Here is a 26,891-nt window from a genome sequence, read left to right as displayed (position 1 = left end):
TTTGCTAGTACTCAATATTTGGCTGTCTTTTTGGACACCTCCATTAGTATATATTGCTCATTGTATATAAAATATGAGCTAATACCTCTGAAACAAATGCTCTTTACATTTAATAAAGTTTCATTAGTTTCAATATGAGCCATTCTGTGTTAACAAAAGCTAACATCAATTCCCTGAAAATTTAACATACTTAAGAACTGTTTTTCATGCACACAATATTCCTATTGAAATACTTTAATTCTCAACTGAGTGCATATCTTTAAATCAGATGACTTTTTTTTTTTTTTTTTTAAAGGAACAGCATGACATATGTTGAAAGTAAGGACAATCCTTTACACTGCTGCAATCTGACCTCAAGCTTAGTAATAAAATTCATTCCCCTTATTTAAGATGATAGTCCTTACTCTACTCATCTCTTGTTTGTACATACATGCAGTAATTAACTCCAGACTCAAAGATCAGGTTCTGAGACTATAGAGTCAGATATTCTCTACAAGTCTCCTACTGACAGTAGTATGCTCCATCACAGGTCTTGCTCCTGCCTATGCCCCCCTGTTGCGGGGTTATCTGAATAAAACCAAAATCAAAACCACCACCACCGCACACACACCCAGTCACAGGGGCACTCATGTCTTGCAGCCAACAGGAGCTGATCTCTCTAATCAGCCTGATCCCTACACATCCACCCTATTGTTAACACTTATTCCAGGGCTTACTCCTTTTTGTAGAGCCAGAAGTCTAAGTTATTTAAGCAGACATTCAGGTGAATATGCAGCAATTAATTTCTACTATACATTTTATGAAGTTTACCTAGCAATCATACCAATGCATGATGATGCATGTTGCTAAATTTAATGGCTCCACTACACAAGCAATCTTGACCGGCCATATGCAACTGTCTGGATGTAACTGACCAACGGTCGGATCCTGAGCGTGAACACAGAACGTTCAGATCAGCTATGGGGATACTGCCCAGCGAGCGACCATTGCTTTCGTGTCGCAGAACCCCACAGCAGCAAGTTATGCAAGCGCAACAATACTTCTTTAAATAGCTCGTATTAGCACAGTTCTATAAAAGCTACATAAATTAGATTAAGAACACTGCAAGATTTGGTTCAGAGCCTTGAATACATTTCCTTTATTTTTAACTTACTCCTGTTTTTGTTCAGAGTATTGATAACACAAGTACTGAGGATGATTCCCCCTCCCCCCCAAATTTGGTCACACTCGGCAAGCGTCAGCTGTTTCAAACAAAATTACAGTCAATATACCATTTCTTAGTAATAAAGCAAAAAAAGTACCAGTATCACGCACAGGCGTTAATTTCAATTCAGATAAAGCTCTTATGTCTACATATATCTGTAAATGCTCCCAAGTAGCACAAAGCATCTAAACTGAATTAACATCAACTTATCCAAAGATCATTTTCTTTCAGGTAAAACGAAAATTCTCCTTATTTAAAAATTCTAAGCAGGCTCCAGAACTTACACATATGAACCAGAAGAGTGCACTACTGAGTGAGGCAAAACAGATAAACTGAACATGAAGCTTTCATCTTTCATTAAAAACTGGAGTGCAACATCTATATTTAAACAACTTTATTAACATAGTCAAGCAGTGATTAACATTCACATCTATTATGTCACATCATACAAATGTAAATACAAAATTACTACAGTACAATATATATTCTCTGCATGATCCAAAATATTTGGTGGCCCCAAAAACTCTTTAAAATTCAGCAGCTTATCAAAAATTAAAACCATATTCTATTTAAAATGAAGTTCTGTTAGCACATAGGCAGACTTCAAGAAATATCACTCAATTTAGTACAGTTTGAGAGGTTGCAGGAGGATATGTCTGAAGGAAACATTCCAACATTGTGGCAGATACAGAAACATCAGATTTAAAGCTTTCAAGCAAAACTCATACAACCTAAGTTGTCAGCAGAAAGATTCAGTCATTTCTCATTTTAAACTATTCTATATACTGCATCCAATTTAAAATTTTGGAACTGTTTATGTACAACAAATCTACCTATTTCTTCCCATGAAAAAAAGATAGCATTATATTGGAGAATTCAACAGCCGAATAAACCTGGTTACACCAATCTTTTTTCCCCAATCAGTGTCCCAACATAAATCACCCAGGCCTTCTCAGTTTTGTTGCTCACCCAAAGCAAATAGATACCTAAGGTGAAAGTAGCACAATAGAACTAGCTTATAGGAAAATGATACTATACTATAAGCGCTGAATTGAGATGTGGATTTGGCTTATTTAAGTAGTATACTGTAACACCACACAGGAATTCATCTTTTAGAGTCATCTTAACTTCCCTCACATAAATACATTCAAGCAAGTAAGTATCCTTATTATTTTAGCAGAATACATACTCTGTAAGGCAAGCAAAAAGAGTACTTACCTCAGAGTTTCCCATTTAAAATAATCTAAAACTGGCTTGCTCCAACAGTTAAGTGCAAAGAGCAAGCATCAGTGGCAGACAAAAAAGGTTTCTATTGAAGAAGAATACCTAGGAGACTGATGGATGCAAGTCATCCTGGAGAATGCATAGGTGAGTGAAATATACAGCTACTGATCAAGCTTTACTTACTCAAAATGAGGTTACCGGATATACTCACGCAATATAACAAATATGTATGCAAACTGTATCACTGTCTATCTGAGATAACTGCAAGTTGTTTTGTAAGTTACAGCAGTCATTTCACTGTAGAGTTTAACCTTCATCTAAGATAAAAAGTTACTCTTTAGACCCTACATAGAAGTTTCATGCATCTATCACCCTCATGAAAGAAACAGTATTGAAGCAATTAGTGTTAAGTTGCAACTCCTTTCCTTGATAAAATCTGAAGCAAAAGATTTTTCAATGCAATGCTGCATTTAAAGCATTTTTTAAAAGTATTTCAGTTATTTTTGAATATGGATGCATTCTCCTCAAGGGAAGAATGATTTTGCACCTGTAACTATTAATACATTCAATATGAATAAAATAGGTGAAGCAAAAGTCATTATCGTCCCACAGTAGAAGGTTAATTTAGAGTAAGTTTAAGACAAAGAAGCTGCCTAATATGAAATACATAAACTGATATAATTAAGACACATTTTTATAAGCATGTGTTCTGAACAAAAAGGGTACAAGAGTATTCACCTGAGATAAAGCTAGTATTTGAATTTTTTTTTTTTTTAAATCTAAGTAGCAATGAGTTTCGCTTGAGGAAAGCCACTTGAAGTTTTAAAATATACATTTTACTATTATACAATATATGCCGTTTAAGTAGCTATGATTGATGCTAACATAAAAGTCCTAACCAAAAAAAAAAAAAATCACAGTGAGTATCATTGTTAGTTACAAAATTCATGCTACTTCGTAACTTCTAAAAATCATAATGTTTATAAATTTTAAACCCATTCTTCTAAAAGTGATCTCTTGAGTACAACCCTTAAGTAGCAAACTAAAGCATAAGAATTAGCTTATTACAATTTTAATATATACACATTCACTGATTTAGAAAATAATCAAGCTTCGGAAAAACTTACAAAATTTATTATTTTTGCTTGCACTGGTTAAACTAATGAACTACTCTAACTTTTTTTTTTTCTAAATGAAAAGAGCTGTTTCCTGAATGTGTAATGAAAGAAACTGTAGTATTGAACGTCATTAAGACTAATTTAACTGCAATTTAGAACTGCCAAAAAGATGCATTTATAAGGATTTTAAATACACTTTCTGTTACCAACTTAGGTTGATCAGCAGCTTTTGTTCACTCTCAGAATCCTTCAAAAAGGGAAACTCAAAACAGGAAAAAAGGCATATATAAAAAACAGTAAACACTGACCTCCTGAGGTTCCTACAACAAAAATATTCAAGTAGAAAATCTACACCATTACTTAGCAGCGGCTATTTCTGTAGTTTAGCACACTAACAGCACTTTATTCAGTGTGTAAGGAGCAAATGAAGTAAGCCGTGCTTTTAGCATGCCAAGAGGCAGAAACACTGGAATGTAACAAAGACAAACTCACAATTCTACCAGTATAAACATTCAGTCAACATTCAAGAACTGTCAAGACTACACCACAAGAATTAAGATGCTTTTTATATATCCCATGATGCAATAATTTGAATCATAACTGTTAATGCTGATTCAGAACTTTTCTTACCTCATGTTATACCCTAAATGGCTTCTGCAAATCTCTGCACTATTTTATGCATTAAGAATACGGTTTATTAGCTTTAAAATATACCATGAGAGAACTTACTGATATAAAAGATTATTCTGTCAGTACTGTTTATTTCTGCCTCAATCACTTTCCTTGCTGTTATACCAGATCAGTTCACATCTGTACAAATACCTATTAAATATATGTACGTACAAAAGTGGCATCATAAGCTAATCTGAGATGAGGTGGAGTGGTTTTTTTTTTTTTTTTTTTTGGTTAAAGGGACTTTCTGAAACTTTTAAGAGTTTAAACTCAGATTCTAGCTGTGATGCTACAGTATTATTTAAGTAGAGGCTTTCCATTTTATGAATGTTTAATGTCACTTCTTTCTGAAACTCTTCCTTAATGCTTAAACAAACTCAAAATTAATAGTAATTCAGGACTAAGACAATATCCTACCTTGCTAAATTTTGAAGGTTTTTTTCTTGCAAAATTTGGGTTTAAAGTGGTTTTAGTGACTAAAACTGTTGTTTACTTCAGAATCATTAGTTAAGAAGGAATTTTCTATTTGCTACCAAAGCAATGTAATTTGAGAGCAAGTTATCACATGCAATTTTGGCCAAATTGAATAAATACTATGTACTACCATTACTGAATGTACTTCAGACAGTACATGTCCAAACTATTTTCAGGCATAGTCATTCAAATTTGCAAAGCCAAAAAAAAGGTGGTCGTTGTGGGGGAAATATGTAAAACATGTGCATGCTATCATGCATAAAAAAACTAAAACTCTTTAAACAGCGTTTATAAATTCACACTCACACAGCTCAAACTTCAGTGCAAAGGCTAAATCATTCACTCAAAGAAGAGAACCATGCAAAGAAGAGTAAGTTCTTAAAAAACAAACAAAAAAATAAAAACAAACAAAAAAACTGTTATCCAGTATCCATTCTGCAATGCAAAGGTGAGAAACTAAAACTATAAAAAGGCTGTTATGGCTTAATTTTGTTTTGCAGATTAATTATGCAGCACTTGAAAAATGGAAAGCTGTGGCTTCACCTCTGACCAGCAGAGTTAAAAATCTCTCCATTTTCCTTTATCATCATGGGATACTCTTTAGGCAATCTAAATTAATAAAGACTTGCCACTTTCAGATGGACACAAGATCAAGTGTACCAGTTAGGATTTCACATTCACAGTACATAAGAAAATACACATGGAAGGAAAAGTAAAGGGTTAACTTAACAAGGATTTATTCACAGGAATACATGTAAGTAGAGAAAAAAAAACACAACAGAAAGCTAAACAAATGAAATGAAGAGGATCCAAACCAACTTTCACTCCGTAGCTTTAAACTTGCACCCTTGTGCATTTAACTACATCACAAAGGGCCACCAACATGCGCCAATACAGTGTAGATACCCTGCATTACATCCATTAACTTAAACATCTCTTTAAGATCATGCTTTGAACAAAAAGAAAGCATAGAAGGTAATATGTTGAGTGGGAATAAACACAAATATAGCAATCATGTCATCAACTTCTACAATTGTCTTACGTGCCAACTAACATTTATGCAGCCTTTAACAGGTCTTACCATGTAACTCATTTTTAGAGGTTCTGATAAAATCACTAGTATATAACCATGCAGAAAGCACATCACACTGACAGCACAGAGGCAAATATTTTGCACAGCTATATCAGCTTTCCACATTGTGCAGGTTACACACAATACAATATCAATCTTATTCTTAACAGATCCTAAAAGGTATTTCAAGGCCTAATTGTAAACTACAGTACTTTATATCTATATCCTTAATAAAAATAAAATCCACAGAATCTTAGAAAAGGAAATTTAAATGCAGGGCTATATTGAATTGGTAAACTGCAACACAAAACTGGCGCAACATAGGTAAATGTATACCAATTTCACTCTATGTGATGCAAGCATGCTACTTCCCCACTAATTTAAATTACTTCTGATCACTATGAGCCAGAATGCATGCCTGAACCTTAAACTGCACGTTAAGAATAATGCCTTACTCTAGAAATTAAATCTAATGAAGTACAATAATCAAATCATATCCACTACTTTAAATTTTTTAAATGTAAAAATTAAGATGTCAATCTTTCCTTTGAAGTGTCCCTCCCCTTACCCCAAAAACAAAAGGAGTGACTCATTTGGCAGCTTGCAGGTTTCTTCATTTTGTCAAAGGTAACCTTTATTAATTTATGATGGGGTTTCCGTATTGTACACTGCAAGTGCCTGCTCCTAATACAGACACAAGCTGCATTTTAACTGTACTAACTTCATTTGTGTAGTTCTTCATTAACATGCAAATACCTAGGAATCCCATCAAGCAGGATGAAACAATGTAGAAAACCCTTACTTAAAAAAAAAAAGAAAAAAAAGAAAGCCTTTTACTGTTTGTGACCCCCATTCTTAGGTTTCCTTTATTGTGCGCAAAATAGTTTTCCTCTTTACGTATCCCTATGGTTCAATTATATGGTTCTTATTTTGGTACAATTCCCCACAATATTCCAGAATGTGCTGTTTTGTGAATAGATTTTTTTTTTTTTTTTTTTTTTTTGCTTCTTCACATCCAGTGCAGAGTTGTAATAGGAGACAGATTTCCACCCACAAAGGCTCCAGATGTTAAAACATTTCCCAACATCGACTTAATACAGTGACGGCAACACCTCCCTCCCGCCCCTCCCAGTAGGGTTGGGATTGTACTGTACCCTACTGGTTTACCCTTCCCCCCAGTAAAGGGTAACATTTTCCCTGGGTGCAGAGGCTCCTTCATAGTCTCCCAGACTGAAGGACCTGTAAAAGGAAAAGATAAAGGTATAGTTAAACCTTACTTTGAAACTTAAACAACAGAGCTGTACATTAAAAAAAAAAACAAAACCCAAACACAGAAAAGCTCTTTGCTTAAGCAGTAGGTGCCAACCTTCAAGTTAAAAATAAATTTGTGCCCAGATTTGCCCTTTCAAATTTGTTAAAAAAAATCAATCACATTTATACAAAGTAAGATTATTACTCCTGAAACAATGATGCATGCTTTAAAGCTACACTGACAATTTCACTGTTGTGGCTAGCCTTAGATTTAGAGACAAAAGCAGTCCTATGTTTTTTTAACAAGACCTCTGTATTCTAACCCTTTTTGTCCAAAATTGTGAGGTGGTTAAAATATCAAGAACAGACTACTATATTTATGTTTTTCTGACCTAACAATTTCACTTTTAGGGTGATTAAACAAGATAGTGATAGTGCCCCCTCAATACAAACTGGACAGTGATGAGGTTCCTCCTCATCAGCAGGAAAAAGAAACATCCTCCAAAACCCCTTATTTCAGAACTAAAACATCTTCATTCATAAATACGTAAATGTTTGAAGTAAGTTTATTTTTTATATCTGTTGTTCAGATTGAACATATAATTCAAACAGGATATTTTATATCACTGACTCTATATATAATTTCAGACTGACTTGTAAATAGTTGTCCATTCAACAATAAAACAGCATTGCATGATTCACTCCTGTAATTCCAGTACAAAATTTCTAGAGCAAATATAAAATTAATAAAGACTGAATGAATAAACTTAACCCACCCTTATCTTTAGTATTATTATCAAAGACAATACTACTTTATACATGGGACTTCTTCATGCAGGATGTAGGGACATCATAAAAGCAAGAAGGTATAATGTATTATTCTAGAATGCACAACCACCATTCTTTGCTGAAGTTGAAGCTGTCATTCTCCATGACACAACTATAAAAGTTCCAAATTGTTGCATAAAGTGGGACATTGCAATGATAAACTCAACCACCTCCCCAAAACATCAGGCTCTAGAGTCAGTAAAATTAAGGATTATCAAAGTATTCTTTATTCAGCGCAAAGATTACCCCTAGTATCTGGCTAGGAACATACTGAACTTCTCACGGCCAAAGCATCTTAACAAACTTGCTTTCTCTAGCCCAGAGAAGTATTCCTACATAGACCACATCTACCACCTACCAGTCATACAACACAACATGAGCACTTGTCTTTCAGAATCCCGTGTCTTTAATATGATGGTTTGATGATCATATTAATCACTCTGTTTACTAAGCCCAAATAGGCCCTTTGCTACAACTATACTTCCAGCTGTATCTTTATATGGCGCTGTGCATATAGTTCTCCCAGGCTCTCAAAAACAAGCACACACAAAAACACCCCACATGGTCAGACAACTACTATTGCTACAGCTACCACCACTCATCTTTTTCTTTTTCTTATAGGAAGAAAAAATACCTGATCCAGTGTATTGGGAAAAAAATTAACTCAGTCAATAATTAATTAATCATGTTTCATATAATGCAAATAGGGAGGAAGTCTGTTTTACAACTCAGTTTAGTAAAGATGATTTGTGTGCTTACCTCTAATTATGGGACTGCAGCTACAGTGCATGAGGTTAAACTCCATAGTAAGCTGCAAGGCGCTCTTTTAAGGGAAGAGGAAACTGGTCAGAGAAACGTCTCCAGTTTTCATCCCCAACTTGATTTTTAAATCCATGAAGAATCTATAAATGAGGTGGTGGGAAGTCAAGACAATCACTAATTGCTGGATTGTACACCTGTCCACTTAAGCTCTCCAATTTAACACTTAAACAGTACTAAGAAACAAAGGAAATTTAGTAAAGCCTTATTTAAGAGAAAAATTCACCTGCGTTAAGCATGAGAGCATCTAGAATATAGCTAGTCAAACAAAAAAACATTTTTATTAGATAATGGTCACTTACAGTCTGTAGTTAGGCTATTTAAGAATGCTAAACGTTCTGTCAACTCACACAGTTTATATGTTAAGATTATTCTATCTACATTTCTTTTTTAAAGCTCAGGAAGGGTATGTTCAGGAAGGAAAGTAAAGGCAGAACCACAGGCAGCATTTGCTAGAAACGACAGGCATTCATACTGTCACAAATACAAAAACATCCTATGGGTAGTTGGATTTTTTTCCAAGGAGCATGTACTCAAACTGTCACTAAAAAGGAAGTTAAAAGTCTTCTATACACTGAAAGAAGAGGGACCCATAGTAGTCAAAAGCCAGTATTAAAAAAAAAAAAAAAGCCCCCCCCCCCACCACCTGACCAACCACACACACACTGCAGGTTTCATTCTGAACCCTCCAATGTAACAAATTGCCTGAAAACTACCAAAGTTAAAGGAAACTATCAAAAAGGCATTATTTTTTACTCTGAAAAAGCTGTTTAGAAGGCAAACATAAGAAAGAACAAGAGCAGATTACATGCCTCCTCTTCATACAAAATAATATACAGAGGCCTAAGTTTTGTGTTTTCTTTTTTAAACTCCAGGATACTGAGTTGAGGAACAGCCTGTCACAAAAGCCTCCTCCAAGAGGATGAGGTAACGTCAGAGTTAAAGCTTACAGTACCTAGTTCACCCTCAGCACAATATTCTTGAGCACAACTGCTTTTAAAGAGGAAATAATGACACGGCAGGGTCACCTGTTAACCACAGGCAGCCCCACCTGCCCCTCCAGCTACCTAGAAGTTAACAAAACCCACAAACACTCATACCCAGGAGCACCATACCATTTTAATCATCTTTCTGTACAGTTGTAACAGGTGAGTTTCAGCTGTGGTCTTAAGATAGCTTGCTTTTATAAAGGGTGATTAAAAAAACCCTATGGTATGTGCCAGATCTTAACACCAGCAACAGAAGGGTTTTCTCTCTCTCAGCTTTAGCTCCCAAATAAAAGAAACACTGGACCATCTACTAGCAAGAGAAAGATTTCAAGGACTCCAAAAAAGTTGTTGTTCCCTTCTCCCTAAAATGCATATTGCTGTCGGAAGGGCTTGAAAAAAACTGTAAGTGGAATACAATAATCATGTATTCAGATGGCATCAGGACCCACTCAAGTGATTAAGTCTTCTACGCAACTGGCATGCCAGCACTTGAAGAAAAGTCCAGCTCCTTTCTTGCACAGTAAAACAAAATCAAGTGCAAACAAATATACTGTCCAAAGCAAATGTCTCTTAATGCCAGGTGACCAAAGCCTCCTGTGTTTAGTTTGAATACATCCCACATGGCTATCTTGGAAAGAATCTGAATGCTTCTTTTCTCTTATGTTGAAGGACCAGTGCAGAAACATGCACTCAAATTGCTTGGGGCAATCAATACAGAGAATGTCCTGGACTTTATGACTGCAAGTTTTTGTTGTTTTCTTCTACTGATACTTGAACACTCAGAGCTGTGCATTTCCCAGACTTGATGTTACTTAGAAGCATCCCAGGTAACTGTCTCCTATTTATGACGGTGAGATTTCTGTCTTTGCTCCTCAGCACAGCATTCAAAAAGTCTAGCTTCTATTCGTATCTTCACACTCAGCATCGTTTGAAAAGGCAATACTGACCCATGACCCCAGTAAGTAATTAGAAATATAGTCTGTTTCAGCTATAAGAGGACTATTATTAACTTTTGACATATATACCTCAAAAACAGATTCTATTTTACAACATACAAGGGGAGCTGTACTACTGAAGAGCAGTAGCATCCATCCACAGAACTGAGAATTTTTGTTAAGTTTTTATTATTTCAAACTCAAGACTAACACAAAGTCACAATATATCAGTTTCTGGGAGGTTGGTTTTGCTTATTTGTTTTTACACAGGCAAACTGATCTTTTGTCTAAACTCTATTGACAGTTTGTCTAGAAACTTATTCTTGGTCTTGGATATCATTTTTCTTTAAGCCTTGCTCTGTTCAATACTGATCTGAGAGAGATTCTATGGAGGATTAAGCAATTCCAAAACTTTATTTTTCAGCAGAAGCAAGATAAAAACAGGTCAGGACAGCACTAAATATTTTTCAGTCACAGCTTTCTAGTTCTTTTCCCAAAATAGTTATTTTTGTGGCAAAAAAAATAAAAAATAAAAACCCAAACAAACAAAACCCAAACATGAACACGCACACACACGCAACACACCCCTACAGATAGATCTCATTTTCCAAAAAAAATTTCGTTTTTAAGTGTCTTTTATGCGGTAAAAGAAAAACCAGCTCTTTCAAATGCAGTCAAAAAGTCAAAGGCTGGGCATTATGAAAACGTTCCTTGAGAGGGCAATTACCTTTTCAAATAAGATCCCATGCTTTCCAATATTGTTAAAAAGAAGTTTGGAATAACCTCAGTGCACATAACAAAATGAAAAGGTAAAAACAACTTTAGATTTTTATGTTGTTTTATCTCAAAGTTTAAGACTTCGCAAAGAAGCCTCCATAAACACAAACACAGTAAGTGGTAGCAGTGGAAAGCAAGAAAAACAGAGGATCCAGAAGAACCACAGTTAAGATACACTGTCAATCTAGAAACATTACCTTACAGAACATGTCTCGAAGATCATCTTTTGGGCTAATCCACGATGCAACAGCATCACAAAAAAAAATAAAGTCCTGTAAGATTAAACAATCACATAGGTTAGAAACCTCAGTATATAGGTCTGAAAGCAATGCTTGACGTTCTTTCTATGAACTACACAGGGTTTTTGATCCCAACTGACAACTGCTTTTGTTTTATTTACTTTCCAGTCAGTTCAGGTAACGATGGTAAATTATTGTACGCGTAGGTGTAAGAAATAGGACTAGCCGAGTGTTTTAAGTTTTTGATTAAATAAAACAAGTTACAAAAAAACCTCTCCTCTCCCACAACACGCTTGCCTAATTCTTAATACACCGACCAAGTTGAAGAACCCATCATCTTCTAACAAGCAGCAAACTCAAACCTATATTAGCAACTCTCTCTCATATATTTGCGGTTAGAAAAGGGCTGTTGTATTTCTTCAAGGAGAGCCAGAAGTTTCTGGGACATATAATGTTTAACACTCAGGTTCACAAGCCAAGGCACCTCCACATTCTTCACTCAGTTCATCTGCTGTTATGCATTACCTCCTACTACACTGTTAAACAAGTCTTTAACCATGAAGTTGACAATAACATATTTTTGGATCAGAACTGCGGACAACTATAGGGAAGAAGAGGTGGCATAATGAAAAAGCCCTTAAGTTCCTCTTCCCACTCCCCCTAAAGTTGTGCAAGAGAACAAGCGGATAGTAGAAGAGGGTAATGCTAAGCACAGAATTAGGCATTTGTAAAATCAACTGAAAAATTTCAGAACAAGAAGAGGCTCAACTCATGTGTTTCAGGGAGAACGATTCCAAGCAGGGGAAGGAGGTTAAGACCTGTGTGTTTAAGACAATTAGCAACTTGCATCATATTCTCTGTATGCCTCATGACTTCTAAGAAAAATCTATCTTCTTTTTTTCACTTATAACATATTATGTTGGTATGGCTTTACTTTGGAGTTGTGGAGACTAAAGAGCAAGTCATATTCTATTCCAGACATGGAATATTTATTTCAAAAGAGATGCATCTTCCTTGTCCCATTGACTCTTTTAAGCAGTGTGTCCAAGGTCCAGTCTTCCCCATCCAAGTTTTAAGAATTCAAAGGCTGGGGTTTTTTTTGTTCTGTTTTTTTTTTTTTTTTTAAAGCCTAGATTGTATCTGCAAAGTAGCATTTAATACATAAAATTTTGCGTTGTGTTTTCCTTACTGCTCTTGACCACAAAAAAGAAACTAACAGAAATCTCAAAAAGCAGTTATTTTAATCAAAACTCATTATTTACACTTTTCTTTTAGACGAAAGATACACAAATTGAATGTATGACTACTCTTCTACTCCTTTCCTTTCCACAGATGATAATTACCGAAACAGAAATCCTGAGGTATCGTGGTATGTATCATTAGCAATATAAACACTCTGGTCTCCTTGACCTCAAAAATAAAGCCAGATCATGTATCACAGGGCATGAACATCAAGGTAAGTTTTTTAATACTCCATTTACAGCTTTCACTAAATTTCACATGAAGAAAGGAAAAAACAATCAGGATTTATGCAAGTATCTTACTTGGACTACTCCACTGGGGTTGACCGATATCATGGTACATATCCCCCGGAAGGCTGAATCCTTCTCCTCATTGTCCCTTATGTTTCGCAGAGAAGTGCACCTAGTAAGGTGGAAAGCAAAGCTGTTAATTGAATGACAAAGTAATAGAATCAGCTAAGTCAGAACTAAATGACAGTATTTGATGGAATAGGTCACACTGATAAGATGATCTGAAACACTATTCTAAATGCTTAGAAGATAGAAAAATACTTGTCACTGTACTGTATTTACTAACATATTTACATTAGGCATGATCTGTAGAATCTTGTTCTCCTGTTGTACTAAATACAGTTACAATGTGTGACCTGCATTCCATTAAATACAAAAGAAATATATATCTGAAATATTTATAGAAATTATCATTATTAGAAGCAGAACATATACTACTACCACAGTATGAATTATGTCAGATACCACTTACAGAACAGTTATTTAACTTTTACAGCAGCAAGCAAACTATTTTATACATAACAAGTCTATAAACATATATTCCTTACAGCAATTCAAGCCTCAGACTGAATTTTAAGTAAAGTAATGCACGGTTTAAACTTTTACGGTATTTGCATGCATTGTATTATCATTCTGGTGGATTTTAAAATGCTCTTTCATAGTCAAGCTTTTTAACACAGCAAGCATGTGACAATCTTATCCCATGCATAAATTAGTCGTTAGCCACAACATAAAGAATACATGACGGTGCTACTAAAAACTCACAAACCTGATAGGACAAGATTAGTCACATGGTTGGCAATGATTAAGGACTGAGATTTTGTAACCAACTGAAAATATATCTAAAAGTGAGATAGAGAGAAGAAAGAAAGAGAGTGAAGAAAAATGAATTAAAAAAAAAAAGATTGAATAATACACACCAGGGTCTTATAAACTGCTGTAGCATGGGGGCCACCTCTTGAGGACAAACGTAACCAAGACGACCAATTGTTATTGCTAAGGTAACGCAATCACGGTTATACACCACCAAACGCCAACCAAGACATGAGCAAATGAGGGGGAAGGAGAAAAAATAAAGAAAAAACAACAAATAACTCAGAAACAGAAACCAACAGAATCTGTGTATGATAATAAACATAAGATTTCACCAGTGCTGTTTATTACCACCCCCTAAATAAGAGGCAGCAACATATATGGTATACTCTCCAGGGTAAAAAGAAAAATTAAAGAAGTAAATGAGAGAACACCAAAAACACAATTTTAAATCCAAAAGTTTTTTGATATAAGTAGTTATTCTGCCCTCTGACGTTAAATTTATCCACCATACACTTCTAAGTTTTTATTCAAATGTACTCTTCTGGATACTCTTGATAAAAAGGAGTTACGCATTTTCAGTCATAATATTAAAGTGTTATAAACTTTTTTTTTTTAAAACACATTTGGATTTCAAGATTTTCATTGGTCTGCTAACTATCTACATTTAGAAACATGTTTACATTGAATATACTGTGGTCTACCTAAAATACTAAATAAATGATGCTCTTCTCAGTAAGCACTAAATACTAATTTTCCTCACAAAGTTGCAGAGCTTTTATTTTAAAGTGGTTGCTAACTCACAGTAACTAATTGCATAAAATAAATTTGTTAATCCCAATATTTCTATTGTTCACAGAAGAATCTGACTTCTGATACAAAGCCATTGGGACACAAGAAGAGCAAAACTGCTTCTCTGGATGACTAGATAGTTTGGGCCTTTGTTCGGAGGGACAGACAGAAGGAAATATCATCATACAAATGTGTTTTAATGGTGTTTGCTCAACTCACAAAAGATTAATCTTTAGAAAAAGGAGAGGGTGGGGAATAATGTATCAGGATTACTTGAAGCAAAATACATGAATACTACTAAAATCCAGCAGATTTATATGAAGCAGAGAAAGGAAACCTACGTTCAAGGGACATACTATGCAACACTCTAATTAAACAGGCATTTGTGAACAGTTTCATGAAACATGCAATAAAGCAGATGATGCTTTCTCCAATAAAAGTTTGGTGTAGGATATACTAGCAGCTTGAAGCATACTCATTCCACAGAAGCTGCAGCACACTGGTATTGTACTATTTTTCTCTGACGCTACTCAATTTCAGTATTCAGTATCCAAAGTTTTCGGCAGATCTAACTTGTGAAACTGCCTTTTCCGTGAGATTGCTTTTAAGTACGTAATTCAAGCGTAATGTTAATAATAAGTAATTGTTCCTTGCATTTGAAGTGCTACTTCCAAATGAAGATACACTTGTAAGTTTTATCCCTAAGTCCTCACAACTACAGTCTGTAAAAGGAGGTGTGGTTTCTGTCAAAGCTGAAATTTTTGGCAAATACTCATTTTCTATGTAATTTTAGCTAGTGTCACCTCATGTTTCCATAAAGAGAAGCAGCTTAACAGCTCTTTACATAACAGGCTAAAGTAGAACACAATAATATTCTAGCACATACCAGTGGCATGCAGCACAATATCCCACAACAAACATTATAAGTACACCACACAACATTTATTCGCAGTTATGCACCCACATTTAAAGTAACTATTAAGAGAATAAACAAAATGTCAGTATTTGAATGCTTCCAAAAATTCTCTAATAGCGATGGAAGCAAGCATTTAAGTGCTGGATGCCTGTCAGCTATAGGTACTACACATCCATCAGTGGAGGGAAACAAGGAGGGGTGTAAATAAATAAAAGAAATATATATATATATATATATATATATATATATATATATATATATATATAGCTATACTATTCCATAGTCTACTTCATAATAAGGAGGTATTTATTCCAAAATTATCTCTTTAAAAAGCAATACCTATAATATGCCAAACTAGCTAACTGTTCTTCAAGTTCACCTTCCATACTTGATTGGGGAAATGGGGGGGAAAAAAAAGGGAAGAGGGTAAGGAAACTGCAGTTTTTAAGTTCACAAAACACTGGAGGAAAATATGCATTGAAAATCTCTCTCCAATTTATCTCATGCTTAGCTCAGAAATGCAACTGTAGCATTGAACTTGTATCATTTTCAATCATATCAGGTTATAATGACAAAACTACTGTTTTCTCACAGGATAATTAGTTATCAAACAGAAAAAATATGAAAAGAGTCCCAATTAACAAAATAGTAAAACAAAAACATGTCAAATCATTAATAGAGTTTTCCCATAGTATGGAAGGTGCTCTTCATACCAGAACACGCCCTCTAAAAATGCAAAAGAAACAAGCCTCAGAAATGTGGATTTAATAAGACATTTGTGGACTGCTCTCAATTTGAAAGTCAAAGCTGTAGGCCAGAACACAAATATGCATGCTGTTGTTTTCAGAATTTTGTGATCAAGTGATCAGATAAGAGAAATTGTACATGATTTTAGTTACATCGTGGTGACATTGCCATCACAGATCTAGATTTTATGCATGACATTACAAATTAATCTTAAAAAAAAAAATCCAGTCTTTTTTGGTAAATTAAAGGAGTTAATTTTTTGTTTTATATGCCAATTACATTTGCTTCAAACATTAGACATATATATACAGTACACATTATATGTAAGTACATGCATATATGAAAAATCAGTGTAAAGAAAGGCCACTAAGTCTTAAAAGTGTCACTGCATACATTTGTCATATTGAATAAACAAATAAAATAGGAAGAAAATACTTAAACTTTAAATAACGATAAATAAATATAATAAACGTTACAAGATGAGAAAGCAACAATTTTAAGAATCTAGATATATGATAGATGCTTTGCTGCAAGACTGAGACTTGTAAGAACTTCTGCAAAACAGATTACTTTTGTTTATAAAGGCCAGATACATAGCAGTAAAACCAGTTCTGGTGTGTTTTGCCTATGTATTTTTGTAATGCCCCCACCCCTCCACAACAACAAAAACCCCACAGCCTAATGCCCTTCACCATGAATGGTTCAGTTTTTGGGTACCTGTGTTCTCTAACAACGTCTTTGGCGTGTTGGGTCTGTTAATTATTTCTACAAGCTGGTGCAACACCATTGGAATATAAGGCTGCATCTCTATACCTAAAATAGCCAAAAACAAAGATTCAGAAGAAAATGACCATTAATATACATGATCTAAATAGATCCAGTACACTGAACTTCATATCTGGACAAGAATTTCAAATTAAATTTTAATGTGAAAGCATCACTCTGGAAAAAAAACAAACAAATAAAAAAAACCCCAAACATGCCAAAAATAAAAACATTTAAGAAAAATCTCTCAAAGGAAAAAAATAATCTTACCCATCTGGATGGAGATTTCTCCGATTGCCCACGTGGCATTGTTGCACACAGAAATGAATTCAGGGTTTAAGTTGGTCCCCAAAATTGGCATGAAATCAGCTAGAAAGAACAACATTTTAAAGTCTCATCACACAATACAACTATCTCGCCCCAAAACTGTAAGGTCACAATTTTTTTTTTTTTTTTTTTAAAACCACGTAAGCCTATTTAAATGTTTGGAAAGTGTTATGCGTGAATTAACAAGAGCTATATTTCTGCTACACAGCAGATTAACCTGGATTTTAGGATCTAAACAGATCAATAGAAGTCTTTTCGAACTATGATTTTAAAAGTTTTATAATAAGGCTTTTACCTTTATGTAAACCCAGAAATTTTTCTCCCTATCTCTTGGGATTGGAAGTGAGGGGAAGACAGGCACAAAAGAAGAAGAAAAAAATCAAATACAAGTATTTCTAGTTTTTATAAGATAGCTGAACAACACTTAAAGCACCGTGAGAGCCACATATTCGGCTACACTTGAAAATAAAGCCCAGAAGGCAATCACCTCCTTGATTACATGTACTTTAAGAAAATATTATTAGCCACAAAGATAATCTTATGATATTTGCCAAAATAAGTAATTTTCAGTTCCCAGCCTATCCAAACAACCATTTGGCAAGGTGAGGGCATCTCTAGGGTATTTGAGGGAGGGGAGAACAAACGTTTTGGAAGTCTGTAACGGATGCTACTTCCCTATTGAAGGGGAAATTTTCCCTCTAAGTTTTCTAATTTTAATACATATGTAATTGTATAACACTAAACTATAGTAGAACAGTAGACGTTACAAACTGAAGAACGTATCAAAAAAGCAACAGTTCTAATTAAAGTCCAAGCACATCTGTATTGCTTTATTCCAGCAAAACAGGCAGCCCATTGCATTATAAAAATCAAGTGACAAAATGAATATCTGCAATGTCTATAAAAGGAAAAATACGTATTTTTAAACACACACTAGGAGTAGACAAGACTATATACTTCTGCTGATACAGAATAATGAAAACTCACACCACCATAACAAGGCCAGCCACAGAAGCTGGTTTAACAATGGCTAAGTCAGCTTCTTACCAATTTGTAAAACAAGTCAATTGTTTAATATATATATAAAAAAAAAACATACCGATGCAAGGCTTAACATGCTGAAAACACGCCTTTGTCAGATCACCTAACAATGCAAAAGAACTCTGCCGTACCTCAGGCATTTTATCCTAAACAAAAAAAGAAAAGAAAAAGAAAAGAAAAAGATAACTCCAATAGGGGTTTTGATTCTCTTAAGAAAGAAAATTCTGGGATTAACCAGGTTATTCATCTCACCTGCATGCATTGGTACATTAGTGTCAGGATATTGCTGCGAGCCACAAGCTGTTCAATGTTGCCTCCGAGTCCTTCAGCTAAACCACTAAGTAAATCAAGAGCCACAATCATGAAGTCTTTATCTGGAGCCTCATATTGGTCTGGCTGAGCATTGTGCAACTGCAACAAACGAGGACACATTTTCAAAATGAGTATTAGATTTTCTCAGGAGTATGCATGAAAGAAAAATAAAAGTTTCATGACTGCAGCTTCATTTAGATGTTCAACAGTTATTACTACAAATCCCTTTGCATAGCCATAATGTTACATACTTAATACATTGATTGAAGGAGATATTCTGAAATCCTAGGAATAGCAATAGAAAAATACCATGGCTTGTGTAAGGGTCTTCTGCACCAGATTTACACAACGCTGGTACACAGGTTCACAGTATGGAAGGAAGCCAGACTGCAAGGCAGTAGCAACTGACGACAGGCACTGGAATACATAAATAATAATAATAAAAAAAAGTCACAGATTTTCCCCATGCCCCCAGTACCTTTTACTGGGGGAGGGTAGGGAGGGGGGCAGGAGGATGCCATTAGCAGTGTCAGCATTGTAAGTACAGTCATATATAGCTGATCAAATAAACACAACGTAGAAAATCAGGACTTATTAGCTAAGCCAAGTCAACTGTCAGCTAATTGTGACTCTCTCCTAAATATGTCAGTTGAGAAAATTTCTCAGAAGTAGCATCTTCTTAGATGTGGCCAAAGCGCACATGAAGATAGCCACTACAATACTCAGCCAACATTTATACTAAGCTGCAGCACCTGGCTCACGTAGAAGCCTTAGTATTAAAGTTAGGCTATGAAACTAATTTTTCTAGAAGAGTTTTCTTGCTTCAGATTTGGAAAGTATAGGAAACAATTTACATGTCTAGTTCACACCTTTGGCTCATTTGATAGAAGCTCTATTAGAGTGGTGAAAGGAGAGGAGAAAAAGAAATAATAAGGGGGAGAAAGAACACTTTTTTCCTTTAAAAAGAATCCTGAAGAAAATAATCAAGAACAGCAGAAAAGAAATCTCAACTTTCCACTAAATCTCATGATATTTCTTTAGGCACAAGATTTTCTCCATTACGAAAAATGCTCAACACCGTCAACTTTTATAGTCACACTTCCTAGTAGGAGTTTCTTTAGTAACTCAGGTGTAACTCCTAAATGAATTTAATAAAGGATATTCAATTTTTAACACTTACCTCTAATAAAGGGAAGAGATCTTTATCTTCATCCTTCAACATGTTCCATTTCTGGATTAATGGAGGCATTAGCATCTGAATATATTCCTGTTTAGGATGAAAATGCATCAGCTGCTGAAACTATTTTAATACATTGGCTTTCTAGCCTTGAAATATACTAAGTGTGGAATGAAGAAACACTTATACTTTTTTCTTTCGACAAAAGACAAAACTGATGTACCATAACTCAACCATTGTTGCAATACGTTTGAAAATTGATGGCTCTTCTGTCTATTGATAAAAGTTTAACATTACAGTTTACAATTTAGGTCTTACGATTTACAATAAAACACTAATATAAATCGAATTCGTGTTTCTAGTATTATAGCTGAGGTAGTAAGTAGTAGTGAGTGACATATTTCAGCTGAAAGCTTTTACATAAAGGTAACTTTTTAAGTCTTAATTTCCTCATGCTATTGGTGAGCTGTACTGTATCAAAAAATTTGAAGATTGGTTCTGCCATCGCAAGTATTTATTTAATTGTGTCCAGAAATACATCACGTGTCTGTATATGGGAATTATTTTTGTGAAGCAATACTCATGTAATAATTTCATAATATGATAAAGAGGGAAAGACAATACTCCATTCACTTCAACAATAGTTTTTGTTGCTGCTGGTGGTGGGTTTTTTTTTTGCGTAGAGGCACATAACCCCTTGCAGAATGAATATTTTCCTCCAGGTTTGGTTTCAGCTTAGCAGCTTTCAATGGCTTCCCGATTTGTAAATCCACATGATCACCTCAGAAAAATCTTTTTACTAGCAGTGCAGTCTGGCTGTGCATCTGTCACCTGTTTTTCTTGGCCATTTCCTGTTGTTCTCATGCTACAACCCCATCCGTGGTCATGAAAATTCTTCCTTGAATAACTAACCATCCATGAAGGCAGACATTTCCCATCCTTCCAGAAGGACCCACTTCCATTAGTGTGCTGCAACAGTATGACACAGAATGGGTATCTTCTCTGCCACCGCTCAGTCACAAGGACATTGAGCAGGGCATCCCTATAGTGCCTGTTGCTCCCAGAAGGTAGTGAAAGATCCAGGAGATGCTGCCAGCTAATGCTGTGCCCAAAGATAGTGCTCTAAAGGTCTGAAGAAAGTCCCACTGCCAGCAGGAGCTCCCATTTATCTTCCTCGTGGTGCTGTCAACTGTCAAGTTGGCCAAGGCCAGAGGGAGAGCGAAGAAGAGGTCTTCTTATTGCATGGGGCCTCACATAGGAAGTGAAATGCCATGGCAACAAACCAGATAGACTAAAATAAAACTATCTGTCATGTGAAACATTACAGAGAGACAAAACAAATTCTAATAGACAGCATAAGAAGATGCACGTAACATGTGACATGTAGTATACTCTATTAATAAGCACACATGCTGTAACAAACACATTATGTGCCTGTGTGCTATCTGTGCTTTGTCCAAAGGATTTTGTGTTTTTATATATAAAATGCATGTCTGTCCCACCCTCTGATAAGGCATTTTCAAGTACCATTATGCTCCAATACGTTAGAAAGAGACACACAGAGACCAACTTAGTTATACTGAAAGTGGTTCCCAAGAAGAGATTGGTCATTAGAAATTTGCACACGCATTCCACCTACTTCTCTAAAGTTTTTTAGTATGTATACTGATATAGGTATCTCCTCTGACCTGAAAAAGGTTGAGACTGCAAAAAAAAAAAAAAATCAAATTCAAAGCACAATTCAAAAGCCACTACAAACGCAGTGGTTCATTCAAAATGGAGACTATTCGTGTAGCAGATAAGCTACAAGCAGTCTATGTAAGTGTTTTACATGTAAACATTTAATATGATCAAAACCTACATAGATCAGGATTTTCATTTTGTAACACGCTGAACCCACTTCTCAACATACGGTAAGTGCTTCTACAGAATATAAGGGATACTCACTGGTTTGTTTAGATGATGTCCTACAGAATCTGCCAGAGTTCCTATAGCATCATAAAGAATGAGCAGGTTTTTATGCTGGTATTTACTAAATGCGAAGACCAAAGTGTCAAGTATATAAGCAAGATAAGGAACAAGCTCTGTACAAGCCTCCTCTTCCAGAGTAGCAAAGGCACTGAGGGACAAAAAACAGGTCAGTCAGTACCTTGAAAAAAACAAAAACAAGAGAATTCAACGACATCCCAACACAACCCATTTCTGTTCAACATAAATTGCATTTAGTCCTCAGACCCATCTGAGGTATGCTTTCAAAATGCTGTTACTGAGATAACCCAGACCTATTTTGATGGAACACATAAGAACTCGCTTATACTGCGACGAATAAAATTCAAAAATATTTTTGTAAAGCCTGTTATGCATACACAGGAAAAATCCCTAAACGAGTTACTGTACAGAAAGTTACAATACATTAACTGAAATAGTGGGAACCATAACAAAAGCTGTTACATTTAATGTGTTCTGTAGCTGCACCTAAAAGCCCCGGTACCATTGTGCCAGATACCGCACCAACATCAGATAGTCTGCACCCTTTGGAGTTCACTACACCGGAAGACAGATAAAGATAAGGAAAACAGAAAGCAAAGAAGCAAAGGCAGCGGAGGAACATTTTTGCCCAGCCTTGGTCAAAGCACACATCACAGAACCTTATTAGATTGTCTGTTAAATGTTTATGAATGACCAAAAAAAAAAAAAGTTGTATATACCACTTCAGAGAAATATTAAAAGGAAAAAATGATGATCTATTAAAGATTTACTTGCCTGGCTTGTGTCAACACGACTATTATTAGCTTATCCTAGTACTAACAATTTAAGCATCACCCTATGAGGTGAATAACCCCTTGCTAGTGTGCTACCAAATACAGAAATGCCTTTTTCTTAGCACAATACAACAGCGAACGCTTTAAACGGCTAACAATACAGTGAATGCTTTAAATGGCTAACAACAGTCATCTATTACTTTGCTTTTCAGAAAGGCATAGAACGTGAACAGAAGAACACACATAAGTCAAAGAGCTTTTTGGGTATCCCCAATTAAAGAAGCAGTTTCTCAGTAGTAAAGAAAACGACAGTTAGATAGCCGAGATGATACAGAAGTTGGTGATGAAAACATATAATACTCTATACTCAGTTTTCAGAATAGTAGACATCAATGATCTGTATAGCTATTCACTGTACGGATGCACTTTTTTTGCTCCTCTCCAAAAAAGACGATCACATGTCCTTACAATTTATAAAGGTAGCAAGTATGTCTTGACTTATAACAGCTCCACGTTTTCCTCAAAGCAGAATTCCCCAGACTTTTTTTTTTTTTTTGCTGCAGCAGTAATTTTAATGAAGCTCTAGTCTGAAGAAAGCATTTCAATATATGCTATAAATCTGGTACTGGCTGAACTTTGAAAAAAAATCAGTTGGATTATTAATTTTACCATTCCCTCGTTTCTCTCCTATTACTTTAGCAGTTTCCACTGCCTAATGCGTATCCTTTGTAAGCACTCCATGAGGGTATTCAACAGTTGCAACACAGCTTTTTTTAACTACACGTACTTTTAAACTATGTTCTGTATAAGAAAAGTGTGGACGAAATTTTTTTTTTTAATAAATAAAAGTTGTACTGAACTCTGACTTCTTGGATTAAAATCTGTGAAGCAAATATTCTTGTACCACTAACTTTCTGTTCATTCTGGAAGGAACAGGAGATTTCCACTTTGAGGAGACAGGTAGGAAGGCGATGGAGTTAAAGCAGAACAAATTTGCTAGCCTAACGTTTGAAAAGGTTTAGGGACAAAAAGTGGAAAAGTGTTTAATACACAAATCTTGCTTACTAAATTTCATTAAACTCTTTGCACCCATCCTCAGGCAAGGATACGTCTACCCGTTTGTGCCTAGTTCAAGAATTCTGATCTCAGCTTTGTCCTTATGCACTACTGAAAGTAAAAAAAGTATATTTTAAGCACACAATCAGATACAGATCTAATACTGCTTTATGAAGAAACCTTCTTGGCAAGCTACTGCGTACGGTCCAGCCCCACAAAAGTTGGCATGTAAAACTTGCTGAGTTTCTTGCACAAGAGGTGCATACGTCACAATGAGGTCATTTAATTTTTTTTTTTTGAAGTATCAGTATACAAGAGGGAAAGGGAATCTTATCTGCCAGGATCTCCCTTTCAAGAGAAGGGGAGTCTCCCTTGCAAAGAATTATAACCCAAATATTTTGGTAATCCTGAGCCAGATAGATACAAGCAACATCAGTAACTCAATGATACGATAGTTTTCCATTGTAACCAGTATTGACTCTGTACATACACATACAAAAGTCAGATGAATGGTGTAAGTGTGATGTCAATGAAATAATTAACTTCAAATATTGGAAAAACAGGTGCCACATACAGGTAATTTCTTTTACTATAATACACTATTTTAGTTCAGTGATTACCATACTGTGGAATCAAACCGGACAAGAGAAATGCAAATTAACTTTTTCATTTTATCAGAACTCAGAAGAATTTGTCACTACTCCACAAGAAGCTGAATCTACTCCTATTTAAAAAAAAAAAAAATTGAGCGCTAAAAATAGAGTTATGCCTTCATCAAAAAAGGCATTAAAACAGCGTCCCATGAAAATGCAGTGCCACAAGTAGTGCTTTTTGTTCAAGTTTTGACTCACCTGCAGGCAGCTTCTTGTACTCTCTTGTTGCTATCCAGGATACGCTTTAGCAACTCAGTCATTAATGGCTTCAAGTATGTGTCTGGGGGTTGACTAACTACCCAGTGTGCATAGCGACTAAGAGTCCAGCATGTAATGGAGCGCACAAGAGCCTTTTTGTCAGAGAGGCACTGAATAAGGTGAGGGATCAGCTCAGGAAGATATGGAATCATACCCTGCATGCAGCCTGCAAGAAAAAACACCACAGCTATTGCAGAACCACCGATAATAAAAGCTTCTCCATTAAGTTCTCTGTTTCCTAGAAGGGACAGACTCTCATTCTCTATCACGCAGTAATACATTTCACAACATATTACATACAATCTACCTAATTTATGTTAGTGCCTTACCACAAGCGATACTTAAAATCCCCAGTCCATGTCATATACACATCTCAATTACATTTCTACAGTGCTTCCATAGACTCCAGAAGTTTGGCTTTATTATCTGGAGTACAGCAAGTACTTTCAAGTAAAATGCTTTGTACAGCCTGGAAGTCCTACCAAAAACCATCAGTCCACTTAGAGCGACCAAAAAAAAAAAAAAAAAAATTCAGCCTTGACAGCAAAGAGTCACTTCATATAGAATCCTTTTTTAAAGAAATTTAATTTTCTTCTTCTTTCTCCTAATTCCACACAAATATTGGCCAGCAAAAAAATCTACTCTTTAAAATCAGCAAGGGCAGTAGTAATAACACATTGAGATTTGCCAGAAGTGCTAACTTTTACTTTGCTTGCCTGGAAATCAAAACCAACCCAAAAAGTTCTCTAGCAACAAAGAAAAAGTATGTTCACTGGGCACTGTGGAAAAGAAAAAAAAGATAATCCCGGCATAACCCCCAACATATTCCTTAGGTTTCCAAAATGCAGAGAGATGCTGAAATACTGGCAAAAAAACCCAAGCCTTTGAGTAAGTACAAGAAGTGGAAGTTACATTCAAACAAGTGAACCATCCATAAAAAGTAGTTCAGTACACTCAAGTCATAGGACTACCATCTGTTCCATTTCTGAAAGCCCTAAATGAAATTAAGACGTAAATTTATTCAGTGTCCTTTTTATATCAAACCCAGATAGTACTTCATGACTGACCAACAAATATATACCACAGAGTTACGACAGAGACGGAATAAGGGAAGTAATCCAAGTTATTCAGCCTCCCAAATGCTTTGAAAATGAAAAGTTAAAACAATAACTGCAGTCACCAAGTAGCAGATGTAAAGATCAATCAACACACTGAAACCACATCAACTAAGCACATGTACTTGCTTGCATGAGTAAATTCACCTAGAAGGAATCATAAAGCTGCTTTAGAACCAACCAAAAAATTCAGCAGCCTGATATACGATGCTACCTTACCTTCAGCAATTGCTCCAAGAACAAGGATACCAGATTCTTTGACAACCCATTCTGGATGGAAGAGCAATTCCTTCAAAAGGGGCAAGATGTGTGGCAGAAGTTCATCACGAAATACATTAGCCAGGACATCTAAAGCAGCAGCAGAACATTTCCCTGAGGAGCATTAATGGAGTATTAATCTTTGCATAGTATACAAGCAGCGGTAGTCAGACAGCATAACCCTCATTTTAACTTTCAGCTGCCAGTGGAGTCTCCAGGCATGAGGAAGACGACTACTACTAAGTTACTGCAAGACATGCTGATCCACTGCGCTCTGGTACAAAGCTATGGCTCTTAAAAAGTCAGTTTTGCAACACTTACATAGCCGCTAAAAAAGACTTATATACTAGGGATATTAAAGCACAAAGATAGGAGCCCCAACATTACACTGCAACATTACATACGTTACATAATTTCAGGATAGACTAACACTAAGGAAGAGGGAAGGTCTGTGACCTGAACGCAACATACTAACTAAAGAAACTAAGGGAAAGGGATATGGCATAAAAACATTAGCATTGGATTAAAAAAAAAAGCTGAAGAGTGATCCGTGTCTCAAAGCAAAAGAAGCAAAATCATGAAGCTTTAGAGACTGTAATTTTTAGCAAATAAAAGCTCATTAAAAAAAAAAACCAGCAACAATTTCAAAACATGATTCAGAAATCCTTAATTCTGGTTCTCTGCTGTGGCTTCGTCACGTTTAGAAAAGTAGTATTAAGCTTGTTTTACAAAGATTGCCTGTATTAGAGAATTTAAACTGCACTT

The 26,891-nt window shown here is 35.5% G+C and overlaps 1 protein-coding gene across 4 annotated transcripts in view; it reads right to left on the bottom strand.

Moving 5' to 3' along the window:
* Nucleotides 1-4,874: 4,874 nt before the first annotated feature.
* Nucleotides 4,875-26,891, bottom strand: part of LOC104152982 (transportin-1) — a 72,267-nt gene continuing 50,250 nt past the window's right edge. For all 4 annotated transcript variants that reach the window (XM_068927147.1, XM_068927148.1, XM_068927149.1 and 1 more), the window contains 14 exons: nt 26,088-26,240; nt 24,694-24,919; nt 21,972-22,143; nt 20,028-20,114; nt 19,157-19,264; nt 18,788-18,946; nt 18,594-18,681; nt 17,438-17,536; nt 17,120-17,215; nt 14,055-14,130; nt 13,147-13,246; nt 11,561-11,635; nt 8,603-8,745; nt 4,875-7,003 (listed from right to left, as the gene is read on the bottom strand). In XM_068927147.1, coding sequence (XP_068783248.1) covers nt 8,638-8,745; nt 11,561-11,635; nt 13,147-13,246; nt 14,055-14,130; nt 17,120-17,215; nt 17,438-17,536; nt 18,594-18,681; nt 18,788-18,946; nt 19,157-19,264; nt 20,028-20,114; nt 21,972-22,143; nt 24,694-24,919; nt 26,088-26,240 — 1,547 coding nt within the window. In that variant the 3' untranslated portion in view covers nt 4,875-7,003; nt 8,603-8,637. The remainder of the gene's footprint in view (nt 7,004-8,602; nt 8,746-11,560; nt 11,636-13,146; nt 13,247-14,054; nt 14,131-17,119; nt 17,216-17,437; nt 17,537-18,593; nt 18,682-18,787; nt 18,947-19,156; nt 19,265-20,027; nt 20,115-21,971; nt 22,144-24,693; nt 24,920-26,087; nt 26,241-26,891) is intronic.

Source organism: Struthio camelus, chromosome Z (assembly GCF_040807025.1).
Source record: "Struthio camelus isolate bStrCam1 chromosome Z, bStrCam1.hap1, whole genome shotgun sequence".
Lineage (NCBI taxonomy): Eukaryota > Metazoa > Chordata > Aves > Struthioniformes > Struthionidae > Struthio > Struthio camelus.
This window is presented reverse-complemented; position numbering and strand designations above follow the sequence as displayed.